Below are 16,432 nucleotides of genomic sequence, written 5' to 3' on the forward strand. Positions count from 1 at the left end.
AGAAGGAGTCTGCCTGGTGCATACAGCTACTAAAGGACCACCAAGCCCCCACTCTGAGTCTCAGGCATTGGGATCTCAGTGCCTTCCCTCTCTGCACCCGTCAGCATCTTCCCTTCCTAACGTCCACAGCCTCCTCTGGACCCCACCTTCTCCATTAAGCATGCCAGGTCCTGGCATGACCTCTATGGTTCCTCTGGAGAGAATTTCCCCCAAACCTCTTTTGATTCAGGCAGACATTCTGACAAGGTCCAAACTCAGCGCATGGGGGAGAGACTGGCCTCAGGACTCCTGGAAAGCTGAGTCGAGGGGCCTGGTAGGAGTGGGGGCTGCCTGCCCCACTAGTGCCAAGCCCATGTCTGCAGGCAGTTTTATAAAGTTTATAAAGTTTTATAAAGCACTTCAGCAAACACACTTTCATAAGATCCTCACAACAACCCTGTAAGGTGGGCAGTACTGCCCGTACTTTAAAGGTGAGAAGGTCAGGATCAGGAAGGCAAACAGATTAGCCCACGGGCATCCAGCTAGTAAAGAGCAGGTCAGGAGCTCCAGCCTCGTCTCCAGACTGTGACCCAGTCAGTTTTCTGCTGCACTATGTGTCCCAGGCATTCTAGAACCCTAATACAGCCTTCAGCCTGGTTGAAACCCTAATATAGCCATCACCTGGTTGAAAAGCCCGAGCCCAGAGGCCGAGAGGCTGACTTAGGCCAGGCCACCCCACTTCCTTTTACAAGAGCCTGAGATCACTCCATGAATGACCCTGGTCTATGTGGCCCTGCTGGAAAACAGAGTAGTAGCACGACGCTCAAACCCGTCTTCATCTGTCTCCTCCAGGAAACCAGCGCTGGGCAAACAATCCTGTGTCCCTCTTTCTCCAAGAGAGCCCTTTTCCCAAGCTTGTGCCCAAAGAAACCAACAGCATGGCTTCGTTCACCCCCCCATGCTCCCACCTGCAAAGTCCTCTCACACCAGCTTCTACTGTGGACCACAGTCCACAGATGAGGCCACAGTCCCCATCTCTGCCCCCTCCTCACCTCACTCCTCTTTGGCTCACCAGTGCCTCTCCTACAATGCCCTCTCCTCCGTCTCCTGCACCCCTCCCCCCTCCAGTTGGAGTTTTCTGTTTTACCTAAATTTGTAGTTCTCTGGCAGGAAGTAGCCCATCTTGCAGTCATGTCGTGCCTGGAAGATTTGTTTCAGCAAATTCTGCTTGCTGAAGCCATATCCATTCAGAATGCTGCCTCCAAAAAGGAGCTTCCCCCCAGCGAACATCTGCTGACAGAAAAAAGAAACAGAGGGCAGGCCCTTAGCACGTCAGCCCTGAATCTCAGGACAGCCAGGACAGCCCTGGCCCTCGGAACTTATGTCAGAATCCAGGCCTCTCTTTGGTGGCTGGGGAAGGGGTGTTACCCTCCTCAAGTCACCCGATGAGGTGTAGCTGAGCCTGGCTCCTGTCTAGGCCCCCCAGGTCAGAGGGCGTCCCCATCATCATAGCCTCTGCCCCCTGCCAGACCAACCAGCTCAAATGTTACTTCACACACACACACACACACACACACGTCCTCCCAGGCCCTGGGGCCGGAAGGGTATCTTCCTGCTCAGAGGCAGGTGGTCCGTTCTGCCTCTGACCCACTCTGATGCATGATCAGCTGGTTCCATGGGATGGGTGTCCCTTGAAGGCAGGGATCTTATGCTACAGCTCTCTGTGTCTCCACCCTCTACATACCCTCTACAATGAGTATTTCTGTAAAAAGATACTCATTTGTGTTGTCATGACATAAAAAAAAAAAAAGAAAGAACTTAAAAAGGCCCCACAAAAGCTGCACAGGTAGAAAAATAACAGACTTTTACATAGCAGTTAAAAATCAGGTGTTACCAACTATTTTATGAATGCAGTGCTCACATCATTTTAATTAGAAAAGCAGGACCCCAAAGTCCAAAAGAGACAGAAAAGGCCAGATAGCAAAACGTTAGCATGGGCGTTCGCAGGGCCGACAGCTGTGCCGGATGAGGACACACTGGTGCACCCTTGTTGGGGGAACAAACGAGGCAATCTGGGTAATACGATGAAGTATTTTCTAAATTGCATTTTCCAAATTTTCTACAATGAGTATATAGAGGGTGCCAAAAAAAATGCATACACATTTTAAGAAAAAACAACTGTATTCAAATTGTAATACTCAATATACACCCATAACAGAAAATGAATATAAGTCACGCATATACATTTTTTGGCACCCCCGGTATATGTTCGTACAACCAATGTTTTTAGTAAAAAGTTATTTAAAATAAACAGATAAGAGAGTTTGGCTTTCTGGTAAGCGTCCCTTCAGTCTCCTGGGATGGGGGATACCTGGGGTCAGGCTGGGGACAGGGGGCCGGGCTCCAGCCCCGGCTCTATGGGCGGGGTGACTCTGGTCAGTCCTCTGCTCTCTGCACCGCCTCGGCATGCGCGGGGAGAGGATCCCGCGGCCCTCCCGTCTCCCCACTCCCACATATGTGACTCCGCAATGGGAGGGGCTGTTGGGGGGGGGTGCAGGTAGTTGGCGACAAGCCTCCCCCCTTGCTGGGCTCAGCTCACCAGAACCATCCCCTGCACCACAGCATACTTCTTCACCAGCAGGGGCGGGTCCTTCTGCAGGGGGCTGTCCAGGTCATACAGCAGTAGGCGGTAGGGGTCATGCCGGCACTGCCCAGAGAATGAGTGCCAGTCACCCCAATGCCAAGAGGACGCACTCCGATTCCCACATTCTCAGCCGGGCCAGGTTCCCACTGAGTCTGGGAGCCCCATACAACCCCCCCTCCCAACCCCTGCTCAAAAGGGCCATTCAGCCCCTGCACACACACCTCCCATCGTCATCCCAGAGAAGGTCCCCAGATCCATTTAGGGCCCTCTATTGGTGAAGGCTGTTACAGAGACGACTGTCCCCGCCATGTGACATCTGCTACTAGACTGGCCCTCTGGGGCCTGCGGGACGTGCCTGTTCCCTCTGCCTGAGAGAAGCCCTGAGGAGATTTGAAGGTGGGAACAGTGTTCCTGGGTGTACCCATTTCCGGCATTTTTCTTTCCCCTACCCCACTGCTGGCCCCTCTGGCCACCTCCCAGTCATTAAATCCATTCAGTTCCACTGAATTGCACCCACATCCTGACGGAGAGCCCGGCCACCCCTCCTGCTTTCTGGGTGCTATGGATGCAGTAGCACAGCTAATGTGATGCTTTCTGGCTTTGGACCCTACGGATGGGCCGTTGGGACTCCAACCACAATGAACTGGGACCCCGAGCAGCCTTTCCCCTGTTCGCCTTGGCAGAGGCCACTGACTCTGCCAGACACTCACCCGCCTGCTAACACCCTCTCATCCTGGGGGGCTCTCCCTGTCCTTTGAGAGGTATGGGCCGTGTTCCCCTGCTCCTACACGCCCAGAGCTATTCTCTCATGGCCCTCGTCCAGGCCTGCTCGAGTTACTGCTCCACCAGTGTCTGAATCCACGGGGGAGCCCCTGGCTTGGCACAGGACCAACACACAGTAGGTCCTTGGCCACTGTTTACAAACATTCCTGCGGCCTGAGGATCCAGTGGTGAGTGCGGCTCTGCTCCAAATACTCAGACCCGTACATAACCACACACTGCAGTGAGTGCTCTGGAAGAAAACAATAGGCCTGACCTCGTCTCAAGGTCAGAAAAGGCACCCACCTTGATGTGGTGACATTCATCCTGGCACAGGAGGACGAGTGGGAGAGAGAGACGTGGAGGTGAAACTTCACAAACAATAGGAAGTGTACACAGAGCCCTCACTGTGTGCTGAGGCGACCTCTCAGCCAGTCCTAGCCCTGCATGGGGGTCTCCCTCTACCTGCCTCCCCACCCTCACACCCCAGGCCTCCTCTGCTGGGCCTGGGACCCACCTGGATGCAGGGGGAGGCGCGGCCCTGCTGCCGGTGACTGTAGAGCATGTTGAACAGCCATTGGAGCTGCTCCGTGCTGGCGGGGCTCAGGCCGGACACGATCCCGAACACCAGCACCTGGCTGGGGTCCCGGGGTGCCGACAGGAAGCGCTCCAGCTCCATGTCAGAGACCAGGGGTGCCTTCACTACGCATCTGCAGCCAGTGCGGAGGTCTTCCTTATGAAGGAGCTTCCGCAGCACCAGGGGGCAGTCAGAGGGCGAGGCTGCCCACCTGCTGGGGCTGCGCCTCTCCGGAGCCTTCCCTCTGCAGGAAGGAACAAGGGGGCAGGCGCTCAGTGGGTGGGGCCTTGGCCCCGGCCCCCAGGCATTGCCTCCACTTCAACCAAGTCCCCACTGTGCAGAGTCCAGGCGACAGGTAGTTCGAGCCTGGCCTCCACCACCAACGTACAGCACCGACTGGGAGGGGTCTCCTAACTTCTCCGCGCCTCAGTATCCTCAGGTGCAAAAGGGGATTAACCCCTGACTTGTTTGTCCATCCATTCAACAAAAACTTTGGAGTCATCCTGAACTCCGTTCTTTCTCTCACACCCCCCATCTGATCCTACCTACCTGCAAGCCTGTCTGCTCTACATTCAGGAAAGATGCAGAGTCTGACCACTCCCCCCCCACCCCGCCACCGCCTCCTATTAACATGATCCAAGCCTCCATAATTTCTTGCCTGGATGCCTGCAAGTACCTCCTAATGGGTCTTCTGCTTTCTTACCTGCCCTCTCTTCAGTCTATTCTCCACCCAGCAGACTGAGGGATCCTGTTAAAACCTGAATCACATTATGTCACTACTCTCTTTGAAATCCTCCAGTGGCTTTTTGCTTTTCAGACAATAGAAGCCAAAGTCCTTACAATGGTCTTTAAGGCTGTACAGGACCTGGCCCCCTTCCTTGTCCCCTTTGCCTCTCTCATTCTTCTCCTTTGCTCATTGAACTCTGGCTGCTCGCCTCTGCTTATCCTCCAACCTCAGGGCCTTTGCTCTTGCTACTCCTTCTGCCAGCTTGGCTCTTGCCCCAGCTAGCCACACACCTCACTTTCTCACCTCCTTTACATCTTTATGTACATGTCACCTTCTTGGTGAGACTTTCTGACTGCCATATCTACCCTCAACACTCTTCACTTTCCTGCCTCATTTTCCTCCTTAGCATTGCTCACTATCTAACATACTATACGTTTTACTTATTTATTTTGGAAATCGTACTTCTCCATCCAAATAGAGCACTATTTCCATGAATTTGTGAGTTTGTAGTGTTTTGCTCTGGAACAAATAGCAGCCCTTTAGAGTAGTAAATATTCAATAGAGACATAATAAATCTCCAAACAAGTACTTAACAGGCAACTTACTATGTACCAGACACAGTGCTGGGTTGTTGCAGGGTTGTGAGAGTTGTATTTAGATAGGAATAAGCACTATCAGATATAAAGTGCTGCTATGAATTTATTTTTATCATTTCTGCACTCTTACATTGTGGTTAGCATTTTACAGCATCTATAGCTCTTGGCATAGACATTGTCTTGGCTTGTTTTGGAATAACCTGTGTAATAAGCTAGGCAGAAACCATTATCACTGTTCACAAATCAGAAAATAGAAGGCTCCCACTGGGTGAATGGATTGTTCAAGTTCATATATCAATTAAGTGGCAAGGGCCAGGATTAGAAACCAGGTCATCCTAAAACAAGAGTAATGCAAGTAATTTAGTACTAAGAATTTTTCAAAGGCTGTTTGATACTTGCTAAACAAACTTTAAGACAATCTCTTTTTTAAGACCCTGAACATCTGGGGAGGAAAAGGATGGATTTATTAATCACAACTTATATACCAAAATAAATTTGAAATGGATCAAGTTTTTAAATGTGGGGAAATTAAGCAATAAAGGTTCTGGTGGAAAATATAGGAGAATCATTTTATAATTTTGGAGCGGGGAAGGCCTTTTATAATTATGACTCAAAAGTCCAGCAGTCATGATAGAAAAAGATTGATAAATTCAACTACATAAAAGAAAAATAAACAAACAAAAGGAACCCTGGTTGGTGAAACCATCACAAGCAAAGACAAAACACAAATGACAAACTGGGAAACATATGTGAAACTCCTATTACAGCCAAGTCGCTAGATTCTCTACTATGTAGAGAATTGTAAATGAATTAGAAAAAGTTAATAACCCAATAAAATATGGGCAAAGGAAATAAACACACAATTCACAGAAAATTATATAGAAATCATTTTTTTTAATTATAAGAAGACAGGAGTGATGTTGCTGAAAATGGCAGAGTAGAGAACCTCAAAACTATGTCCCTTCACTAAACCAACAATCAAGCTGGCAAAAACTGTTGAATATCAACTTTATCAGAGCTCTGGAAACTAATTTAGAAACTTACAATAATCAAGGAAATGCTGTGAAGAAAAGAAACTGCCAAATTGTGTAATTTTGTAATTATCCACCTACCACCCCCCAATTCCCCAGGATGATGGCATCCATGAGGATGGCAGCCCATGATCCTGGTGTGGCTTGTGGGTACCAGAGAGGGCAATACAGACTTTGTTCTCAAGGAATTGTGGTTGTGTGGTTTGACATGTCAGGAAATTCCCTGAGGGGTTGGCTAAGAAACTTGCCTTTGTTTCGCCCACCCTGGAACTTTCTCAGGGATGGAACAGCCTTCTGAGCAGTCTTTGTTAAAGGCATTTAAAAGGAAATACACCAGACACAACCTCCAGGTGTAAGGGATAAGAGACAGGGTACATAGTAGGTTGGCTGAAGAGCCTGGAAAGAAAGAGTCTGGCAAAAAAAATACATGGGGGAATAAAAGCGTTGAAAGGTTCCCATATATACCAGAGAATCTAAAGGGGCACATGCACATTCAGGGTTGGAACCATGTTTAAAAAAGGCCAAGAACACCCTCAGCTTTCACTTCTGACTGACCTCTAGGCTCTGCATAACTGGGAAGTGAAGGCTAAAGCAGTTTAAACAGCCTAGGTAAAAGCACTGGAGGAGTACTCCAAAATGTAAGAGTCAATCTGCAAAGATTGGAAAAGTATTTTTTTTTATTTATTTATTTTGGCTCCAGGTATTTCAGGAAGTCCTGTCAAATTTCATTAGCTGATCACTAAGCTAACCAGAGACTTCAGTGACCACAAAATAAAAAATACAGTTTTTACAAAAGTAATTTAGAAAAAGTCACCAAACAAATATATAATTACAAACTATAAGCAGCATCAATAAACCCTGGAGATAGGACAGAATTTGATTTTCAGAGTTACCATATTATAATATTCAAAATGTTCAGTTTTCAATCAAAAAAATTACGAGTCATGCAAAGAAACAAGAAAGTATGGCTCATTTATAGAATAAAAGAAATGAAGAGGGGCAGCTAGATGGCTCGGTTGGTTAGAGCACGAGCTCTGAACAACAGAGTTGCGGGTTCAATTCCCACATGGGCCAGTGAGCTGCACCCTCCACAACTAGATTGAAGGACAACTACTTGGAGCTGATGGGCCCTGGAGAAACACACTGTTCTCCAATATTCCCCAATAAAATTTATTTAAAAAAAATAAAAATAAAAAAGAAATGAAGAGAAACTCTCCCTGAGGAAATCCAGATATTGGACTTTCTAGACGAAGATTTTAAGTCAACTGTCTTAATTATGCTGAATGTGCTCAACGAAACCAGGAAAACAATGTCCCACCAAATATAGAAATTATAAAAATAACCAACCAGAAATTCTAGAGTTGAAAAGTACAACTGAAATGAAAAATTCAACATCAGATCTGAACAGGCAGAAAAAAGAATCAGCAAACTTGAAGATAGGACAATTAAGATTATCCAGTCTGAGGAGTAGAAAGAAAAAAGAATGAAGAAAAATTAATAGAGCCTAAGATACCTGTAGGACACCATCAGGAATACCAACCTATACATAATGGGAATTACAGAAGGACAAGAAGAAAGGAGCAGAAAGAATATTTGAAGAAATAGTTGACAAAAACTCTTCAAATTTGAGATTTCTCCAAGAAGCTCAATGAGCTCCAAGTAGAATGAATTCAAAATGATCCACATTGAGACATATTATAATAAAATTGTTGAAAGACAAAGAGAATCTTGAAAGCAACAAGAGTAAATCACATATAAGGGATCCTTAATAAAATTAACAGCCAATTTCTCATCTAAAATCATGGAGGCCAGAGGGAGTGGAATGACATATTTAAAGTGCTGAAAGGAAAAAAAAAAATGTTTCAGGGGGCGGCTGGTTGGCTCAGTTGGTTAGAGCCCAGTGCTCTTAACACCCAGGTCACTGGTTCGATTCCCACATGGGCCAGGGAGCTGCGCCCTTTGTAACTAGACTGAAAAAAAACTAAGACTTGACTTGGAGCTGATGGGTCCTGGGAAAACACACTGTTCCTCAATATTCCCCAATAAAAATTTTTTAAAAAGTTTCAGCCAAGATTTCTATTTTGAGCAAATTAATCCTTCAAAAATGAAAGAGAAATCAAGACATTCCCAGGTAAACAAAAGCTGAGAGAGTTCGTCACTAGTAGGCTTGCCCCACAAGAAATGCTAAAGAGAATGCTTTAGATTGAAATGGAAGAATACTAGACAGTAACTTAAACTATGTGAAAAAATAAAGAACACTGGTTAAGGTAACTACATAAGTAAATATAAAACCAATATTATTATACTTTTAATTTGTAACTCCTCTGTTTTCTTCTATATGGTTTAAAAGACAAATAAAATAATAATCATAAATCTATATTAATTGGGCAAAAAATTCATAAAGATATAATTTGTGACAACAATATGGCAAGGGTACAGAGCTGTATAGAAGAGATATTGTATACTATTGAAGCTAAGTTGTTATTAATTCAAACGAAATTATTATTGTAAATCCCAGAATAATAACTAAGAAAATAACTAAAAATATATATGGAAAAGGAAATCAAAAAAACTGCATGTATTAGTCAGGGTTCTCCAGAGAAACAGAATCAACAGAATCTAGATCTAGATTTAGGTCTAGATCAGAGGAAATTTATGGGAATTTGTTCAAATGGTCACGGAGGCCAAGAAGTCCCACAATTTGCTATCTGCAAGCTGGAAAACCAGGAAAGCCAGCAGTACAATGCAATCTTAGTCCAAAGACCTGAGACCCAGGGAAGTTAATTGTGTAATTCCCAGTCCCAGGAAAAGGCTTAAGAACTGGGAGGCTGCTGGAGATCCTGGAGTCCAAAGACCCAAGAAAGGAGCTCTGATATCCAAGGGCAAGAAAAGATGGAGTTCTCAGCTCAACAAGAGAGAAAAGGAATTTGCCCTTCCTTTGCTTTTTTGTTTTAGTCAGGCCTTTAGTGGACTGGATGATGCCCACCCACGTTGGTGAGGATGAATCTCTTTATTCAGTTAATTGAATGTAATGCTAATCTCTTCCAGAAACATCTTCACAGATGCATCCAGAAATAATGTTTTATCCTTAGCCCAGTTATCCCTTAGCCCAGTAAAGTTGAAACATAAAATTAACCATCATAACATGATACACACACACACACACACACACACACACACACACACACACACAAACACAAAAATCAACAATGGAAGAATTGAAGAACAAAAAAAGATACAAGACTTATAGAATACCAACAGCAAAATGGCTGAAGTGAGTCCTTCCTTAATAGTGATTACTTTTTAATGCAAATGGATTAAAATCTTCAACAGAAATCAGAGATTGACAGAATTTAAAAGAAAACCCATGATCCAACTATATGCTTTCTACAGGAGATGCATTTTAGAATCAAAGATACAACAAGGTTGCAAGTGAAAGGATAGAAACAAACTTCAAGCAAACAATAACCAAAAATGAGAAAGTGGTGGCTAAACTAATATCAGACCAAAAAAAAAGGACTTTAAGCAAAAAAAAAATTATTTCAGGAGACAAATAAGGCATTATACTGAGAAAAAGGTCACCCTCTCTAGAAATACAACAATCATGAACATATATGCATATAACAGTAGAGCCTCTAACTATCTGAAGCAAAACCTTCAAATAGTTTTTTGCTATCTTCAGATAGTTTTTGCAATTCTGCAGACAGAATTGAAGGGAGAAACAGACAATTCTATAATAATAGTTGGATATTTTAATGCCTTGCTTTCAATAATGGACAGAACTAGATGAAAGATAAACAAGGAAATAGGCAACTTGTAGAATAGTATGAACTATCTAGACCTAAGAGATATAGACCATTTAACCCAACTACGGCAGAAAACACATTCTTCTTACATGGAACATTCTCCAGGATAGACTCCAGGAAAGATTCTCCATATAATCACCCATGAAAATGTCTCAATAAATTAAAAAAGAATGAAATCATACAAAATGTCTTCTCTAAAAAATGAAATTAAAAATAAGAAAATTTGGAAAATTCACAAATATGTGGAAATTAGGCAACACATTCTTAAGTAGACAATGGATCAAAGAAGGAATCACAAGGGAAATTAGAAAAACACTTTGACATTAATGAAAGCAAAAACACAACGTACAAAAACTTATGGGATACATTGAGAGCAGTACCCAGAGAGAGAGGCATAGCATTAAAAGAGAAGAAAGGTCTCAAATCAATAACCTAACCTAACCTTACACTAGAAAACATAAGAACAAATTAAACGCAAAGGTGGCAGAGGGAAGGAAATAATAATGGTTAAGTTGCAAAAAGCAATATACAGAAACAACTAAACAAATGTTGGTTCTCTGAAAAGATCAACAAAATTGACTAATCTTTAGTTAGATTGACTAAGAAAAAAGAGAAGACTCAAATTATTAAAATCAAAAATAAAGTTGAGACATTACTACTGACCTTACAGAACTAAAAAGAATTATGAGAGGATATTGTGAACTGTACATTAACAAATTATATAACTTAAATGAAATGAACATATTCCCAGAAATATACAACTACTAAAACTGACTCAAAAAGAAATATAAAATCTGAATAAGCCTCTAACAAGTAAAAAGACTGAATCCGTAATTTAAAAACCTCCCCAAAAGAAAAGTGCAGGACCAGATGGTTTCACTTGTGAATTCTACTAAACATCTGAAGAACACCAATTGTCTTCAAACTCATTTAAAAAATAACTTCCTAACTCATTCTATGAGGCCAGCATTACCCTGATACCGAAGCAGAGAAAGACATTATAAGAAAAGAAAAACACAGAATATCCATTATGAATAGAGATGCAAAAATTCTCAATAAAATACTCGCAAATCAAATCCAGCAGCATACTAAAAGGATTATATAAGAGAGATTTGTCCAAAAAAAAGGGTAGTTTAATATACCAAAATTAATAAGTGTAATACAACACATCACATTAATAAAATGAAGAGACTAAAACCACATGATCTCTCAATTGATGGAGAAAAAGCATTTGACAAAGTCCAACACCTTTTCAGGATAAAATCACTCAACAAATTGGGATTAGAAGGGAACTTCCTCAATATGACAAAGGACATTTATGAAACACAGCTAACATGATACTCAATGGTGAAAGAGACTGAAAGCTTTACTCCTTAGAGATCAAGAACAAGACAAAGATGCCCATTTTCACCATTTCTATTCAATATTGTACTGGAAGTTCTAAGTAGAGCAATTAGGCAAGAAAAAGAAATAAAAGCCATCTAAATTGGAAAGGAAAGAGTAAAACTATTTATATTCACAGATTATATGATTTATATACAGAAAGCCCTAAAACGTGTGTGCGTGTATGCATGCACACACACACGCACAATTAGAGCTAATAAACAAATTCAGCAAAATTTCAGGATAAAAGATCAACACGCAAATATCAGTTATATTTCTGTACACTAGCAACAAACAATCTGAAAGGGAAATTATAAAAATAATTTCATTTATAATAGCATCAAAAAAGACAAAATACTTAGGAATAAATGTAATCAGGAAGGTGACAGGCTCACACAGTGAATGCTATAAAATATTGTTGAAAGAAATTTTAGGACCCAAATAAATGGAACACATTCCATGTTCTTGTATTGAAAGACTTAATATTGTTAAGATAGCAATACTAACCAAAGCAATATACAGACGCACTACCTATCAAAATTCCAACAGCCTTTTTTTTTTTTTTTTTTTTTTTTGCAGAAATGGAAAAGCTAAATTCATATGAAACTGTAAAGGGCCATGAATAGCCAAAACTACCTTGAAAAAGAAGAACAAAGTTGGAGGACTCAAACTTCTTGATTTCAAAACCTACTACACAGTGACAGTAATCAGAGCGGTGTGGTACTGGCATAACGACAGACATATAGACCAATGGAACAGAATAGAGACCCCCAGATATAAATCCTCACATATACGGTCCAATGATTTTTGACCTGGGTACCAAGACCATTCAGTGGGGGAAAACGACAGTCTTTTCAACAATGGTGCTAAGAAAACTGGATATCCACAAGCAAAAGAATGAGGTTAGACACTTATCTAACAACGTATACAAAAGTTGACTCAAAATGGATCAAAGACATAAATGTAAGACCTGAAATAATAAAACTCTTAGAAGAAAACATTGAAGAACATCTTCACAATATTGGATTTGGCAATGATTTCACAGATATAATACCAAAGGCACAGAGAACAAAATTAAAAATAGACAAATTGGACTTTATGAAAATAAAAATTGGGGGTAGCAAAAGATATCATCCACAGAGTAAAAAGGTAACCCACAAAATGGAAGAAAATATTTGCATATCATATATCTGATATGGGATTAATATCTAGAATGTAACTCCTAAAACTCAACAAAACAACAAACAACCCGATTAAAAGTGGGAAAAGGACTTAACGTTTCTCAAAAGAAGATACTCAAGTGGCCAACAAGCACATGAAAAGATGTTCAACATCACTAATCAGCAGGGAAATGCAAATTAAAACCACAGTGAGATAACACCTCATACCTATTAGGATGGCGACTATCAAAAACAAAACAAACAAACAAAAAACTCCCCAGAAAACAGCAAGTATTGGTGAGGATGTAGAGAAACTGGAACCCTGTGAACTGCTGGTGGGAATGTAAAATGGTAGAGCCACTGTGAAAAACTGTATGGTGGTTCCTCAAAACAATTAAAAAATAGAATTTCCATAGAATCTAGCAAATCCATTATGGATATATAACGAAAATTGAAGGCAGAGGCTCAAAGAAACATTTGTACAGCCATACTCATAGCAGCACTATTCACAAGGGCTAAAATGTAGAAGCAATCCAAGTGTCTATGGACAGATGAATGGATAAGCAAACTGTAGTATGTACATACACTGCAGCATTTAAAAGGAAGGAATCCTGTGACATGCTACAACATGGATAAACCTTTAAGACATTATGCTGTGTGAAATGAGCCAGTCACAAAAAGACAAATACTGTGTGATTCCATTTCAAATTCATACAGAGAGTAGAACGGTGGTTTCCAGGGGCTGGAGGGAGGGGAGAATGGGAGTTATTGTTTAACAGGTACTGAAACTCTTTTCAGTTTTCCAAGATGAAAAGAGTTATGGAGATGGATAGTGGTGATGGTTGTACAACATTATGAATGTATTTAATACCACTGAAATACTGAAATGTACTCTTAAAAATAATTAGGATGATAAATTATATGTTATGCGTATTTTATCATAATAATTTTTTTAAAATTATGAAAAGATACTCAAATTCACTTATAATAAGAGCAACACATATTAAAACTATATTAAGGTAACATAGTCTGCTGATGAGAATGCAAATTGGTATAGCCCTTAAGATTTGGTGCTATCTCTTAAAATTATAAATTCACGACCTGTGGCCCAGCAATTCCATTTTTAGAAATTTATTTAGATATATTTGTACAAATATGAAAATGATGAATATATATGGTTCTTGACCTCAGGATGGCTTAGAATGAGAAAAAAAGGATTGGGCAAATCAATCATGAAACATCTATACGTGGATATTAGGTAGCAAAAGGTCAAAAGAAATTCATGGAACAATCCCTAAAAGATATTGTTAAGTGAGAAAAGCAAAGTTCAGAACAGTGATTTTAATATACTTTTTAAGAAACCAAAAAGGAAGAAATGAAGTATATTTTCATTTCCTTGCATAGGCATTGAGAAACTCTGGTTGGGTTTTGCCAGTGGAGGTACCAGCCGGAGACTGGAGGGAGGAGAAGCAGAAGGTTGACATTTACTTCTCCAGTCCCCTCCCTGTAGGGTCACACACCTTTCAACCATAGATCCATGTTCCTGTCAGAAGGTTCTCCCCCCTTGCTCTCTCTTGTCCAGCTCTTAGTCATTTGTCCTACATGTCAACTCCACCTCTTTAGTCAGGGCTCGTCAGCTGTCCTCTTTCCACTCTAATTGAATTTTCTTTACTCTTCAGACAGGCCCACACATATGGAACAGGCCCCACCCTCCACTTGCCAGCTCTGGCCTCTGCAGTGCTGAAAGCCTGGTTCCTAAGTTTGCATGCCTATAGCCCCTTCCAACAACTCCCCAAGCTCCCAGACTTGGGCTGTCTATCTCTCCAGATAGGACAGCTGTTATAGCTGGAAACTGCCTCCCCTGCCCAGCGCTTTGCTTTCAGCATCTTCTCTATGGCTCCTGGTAAAGGAAAAAAGATTAGGAAAGGGGTTTTTTACAAGTTCTGTTCACCCTAGCTCACTGATACCTCTGGAAAGGGAGCACTCTCTTCCAGCTTCCCACATGAACCCCTTGCTGCCCTGATTGCCCGCTGCCTAAGGAAAACCTAATTCAAGAATATGATAAGGTAGCTCTGGTGTAACAAACGGATTTGTCAGTTACTTCCTCACTTACCACCAATGTTTCTAACCTGGAAATACATAAGCACCCTACTCCATATTTTTGCAGCACTTAAAGTTTTAATAGCACTTTTGTATATCTAATAGCTCTTCGTAAGAACCTGGAAGAGCACACAGGGAGAAGAGAGACAGAGCAGGAATTAGTATGCCCATTTTATAAATAAGGAAGCTGAGGTTTTGAGAGTTTGAGTTACTTAGATAAAGTCTGTTCCCAAAGAGCTATGTAAACTTGGCTAATTTGTACAATGTCAGAGCTTTAAGAATGTGTTCTATGGGGGAGTCCAAGATGGCAGAGTAGATAAACTCTGTGCCTGAGTTCTTCTGTGAACACATTAAAATTACAACTAAATTATCGAACAATCAACCTGGAGAACCATCCATCTGAAGTCTAGCTAAATAGAAGTTATATTTAATGAAAAATATAAAGAAGAAGCCACAGCGAGACTGGCAGGAGGGGTGGAGAGGCTGAACGGGCCCCACCCGTGTGTGGTGGTTGAGACTCAGGAGGGATATCTCGGCCTCCTTGGTTACCCTGGAGGAGTGAAGGACCCCAGCCTCCACACCAGGCTCCCCAGCCTGGAGTACTGGTGCCGAGAAGAGGAGCCCCCACACATCTGGCTGTGAAAATAGAGGGGATTCCGACCGTTCAGGTGGGCCGGAAGGCTGCGGGAAAACCAGAGGTCCTCTTAACCGGCCAGCACACAGACTCACTCGCTCGCAGGCACTCACCTTGGGCTCCAGTGGAAGGGCGGTGACTCGGCCTCAGACACATACCTGGTGGGGGGGTGCAGACTAAGGTGTGTAGCTTCCAGAGAAGGACTGGAGGACAGTTGGCATTTTCCCGGTGAGGGGGTCCACCTTCCTTGCAGCCTTCAGGCAGGCACGGTCTTTCCTGTGTTGAGCCCGCCCCCTCCATCCATATCTGAATCTGATTGGCCTGGTGAGCTCCGTTGCTCCGCCCTGCTGACTCACTGGGACTCCGCCTCACCCACCTCCTGTACCACTAGGCACACTGACTGACAGAAGCTGGAGAAAACAATGACTCAAGCGCACCTGGGTGTGACCGTGGCTTTGGCTTGGATCTTGATGGTCTTCTTCCTAGTGGGGCTCACAGGAGCAAACCCATGCTCTTCCCTCACAGACTCTCCAGTTGAGGATTCAGGTCCAGCTGACTGAGATCGTAACGAAATGACTTCTCCTGAGTAGGGACTTAGCCTGGTGGCCCGCTCAGGATAGGACCAGGCTTTCATCCTGGTTTTAGTCATTTCCACCCCTTCCTTTACTGGATATTCTATGGTGAGCAAGCCTGTTAACAGAAGACACTGCTATCACTCTCCATGGCAGCCTGGCGTTCCCTCCCTGCCGTGAGGCTCTGCAGGTGAGCACCCTTCAGCTCATCTCCCTCGCCACTCCTTCACTCTGGTAGGTCCTCCTGCCAGGCTGCCTCTCCTCTGTTGTCTGGCACAGTGCTCTATAGTTAATGGATTGGTAAATGCTGGCTGAATGTAAGAATGCATCAATGTCATTCCTATTCATTCATCCAGACCCAGCTTAGATCCCACTTCCCCCAAGAGACCTGTTTCATTCAGCTTTGTGTTCTCCACAGCACTCAGTGTAGAGTGGGTGCACAGTGCATCCACGCTGCTCCCCTC

The 16,432-nt window shown here is 42.8% G+C and overlaps 1 protein-coding gene across 1 annotated transcript in view; it reads right to left on the reverse strand.

Moving 5' to 3' along the window:
* Positions 1-16,432, reverse strand: part of LOC308507355 (uncharacterized protein C3orf20) — a gene marked incomplete at both ends in the record, with an annotated part of 95,166 nt that overhangs the window by 42,256 nt on the left and 36,478 nt on the right. Inside the window, 4 exons of the mRNA XM_081072202.1 lie at positions 1,127-1,269; positions 2,579-2,686; positions 3,900-4,203; positions 15,834-16,086. Of these exons, the coding sequence (XP_080928328.1) occupies positions 1,127-1,269; positions 2,579-2,686; positions 3,900-4,203; positions 15,834-16,086 (808 nt within the window). The remainder of the gene's footprint in view (positions 1-1,126; positions 1,270-2,578; positions 2,687-3,899; positions 4,204-15,833; positions 16,087-16,432) is intronic.

Source organism: Rhinolophus hipposideros, assembly GCF_964194185.1.
Source record: "Rhinolophus hipposideros genome assembly, chromosome: 14".
Lineage (NCBI taxonomy): Eukaryota > Metazoa > Chordata > Mammalia > Chiroptera > Rhinolophidae > Rhinolophus > Rhinolophus hipposideros.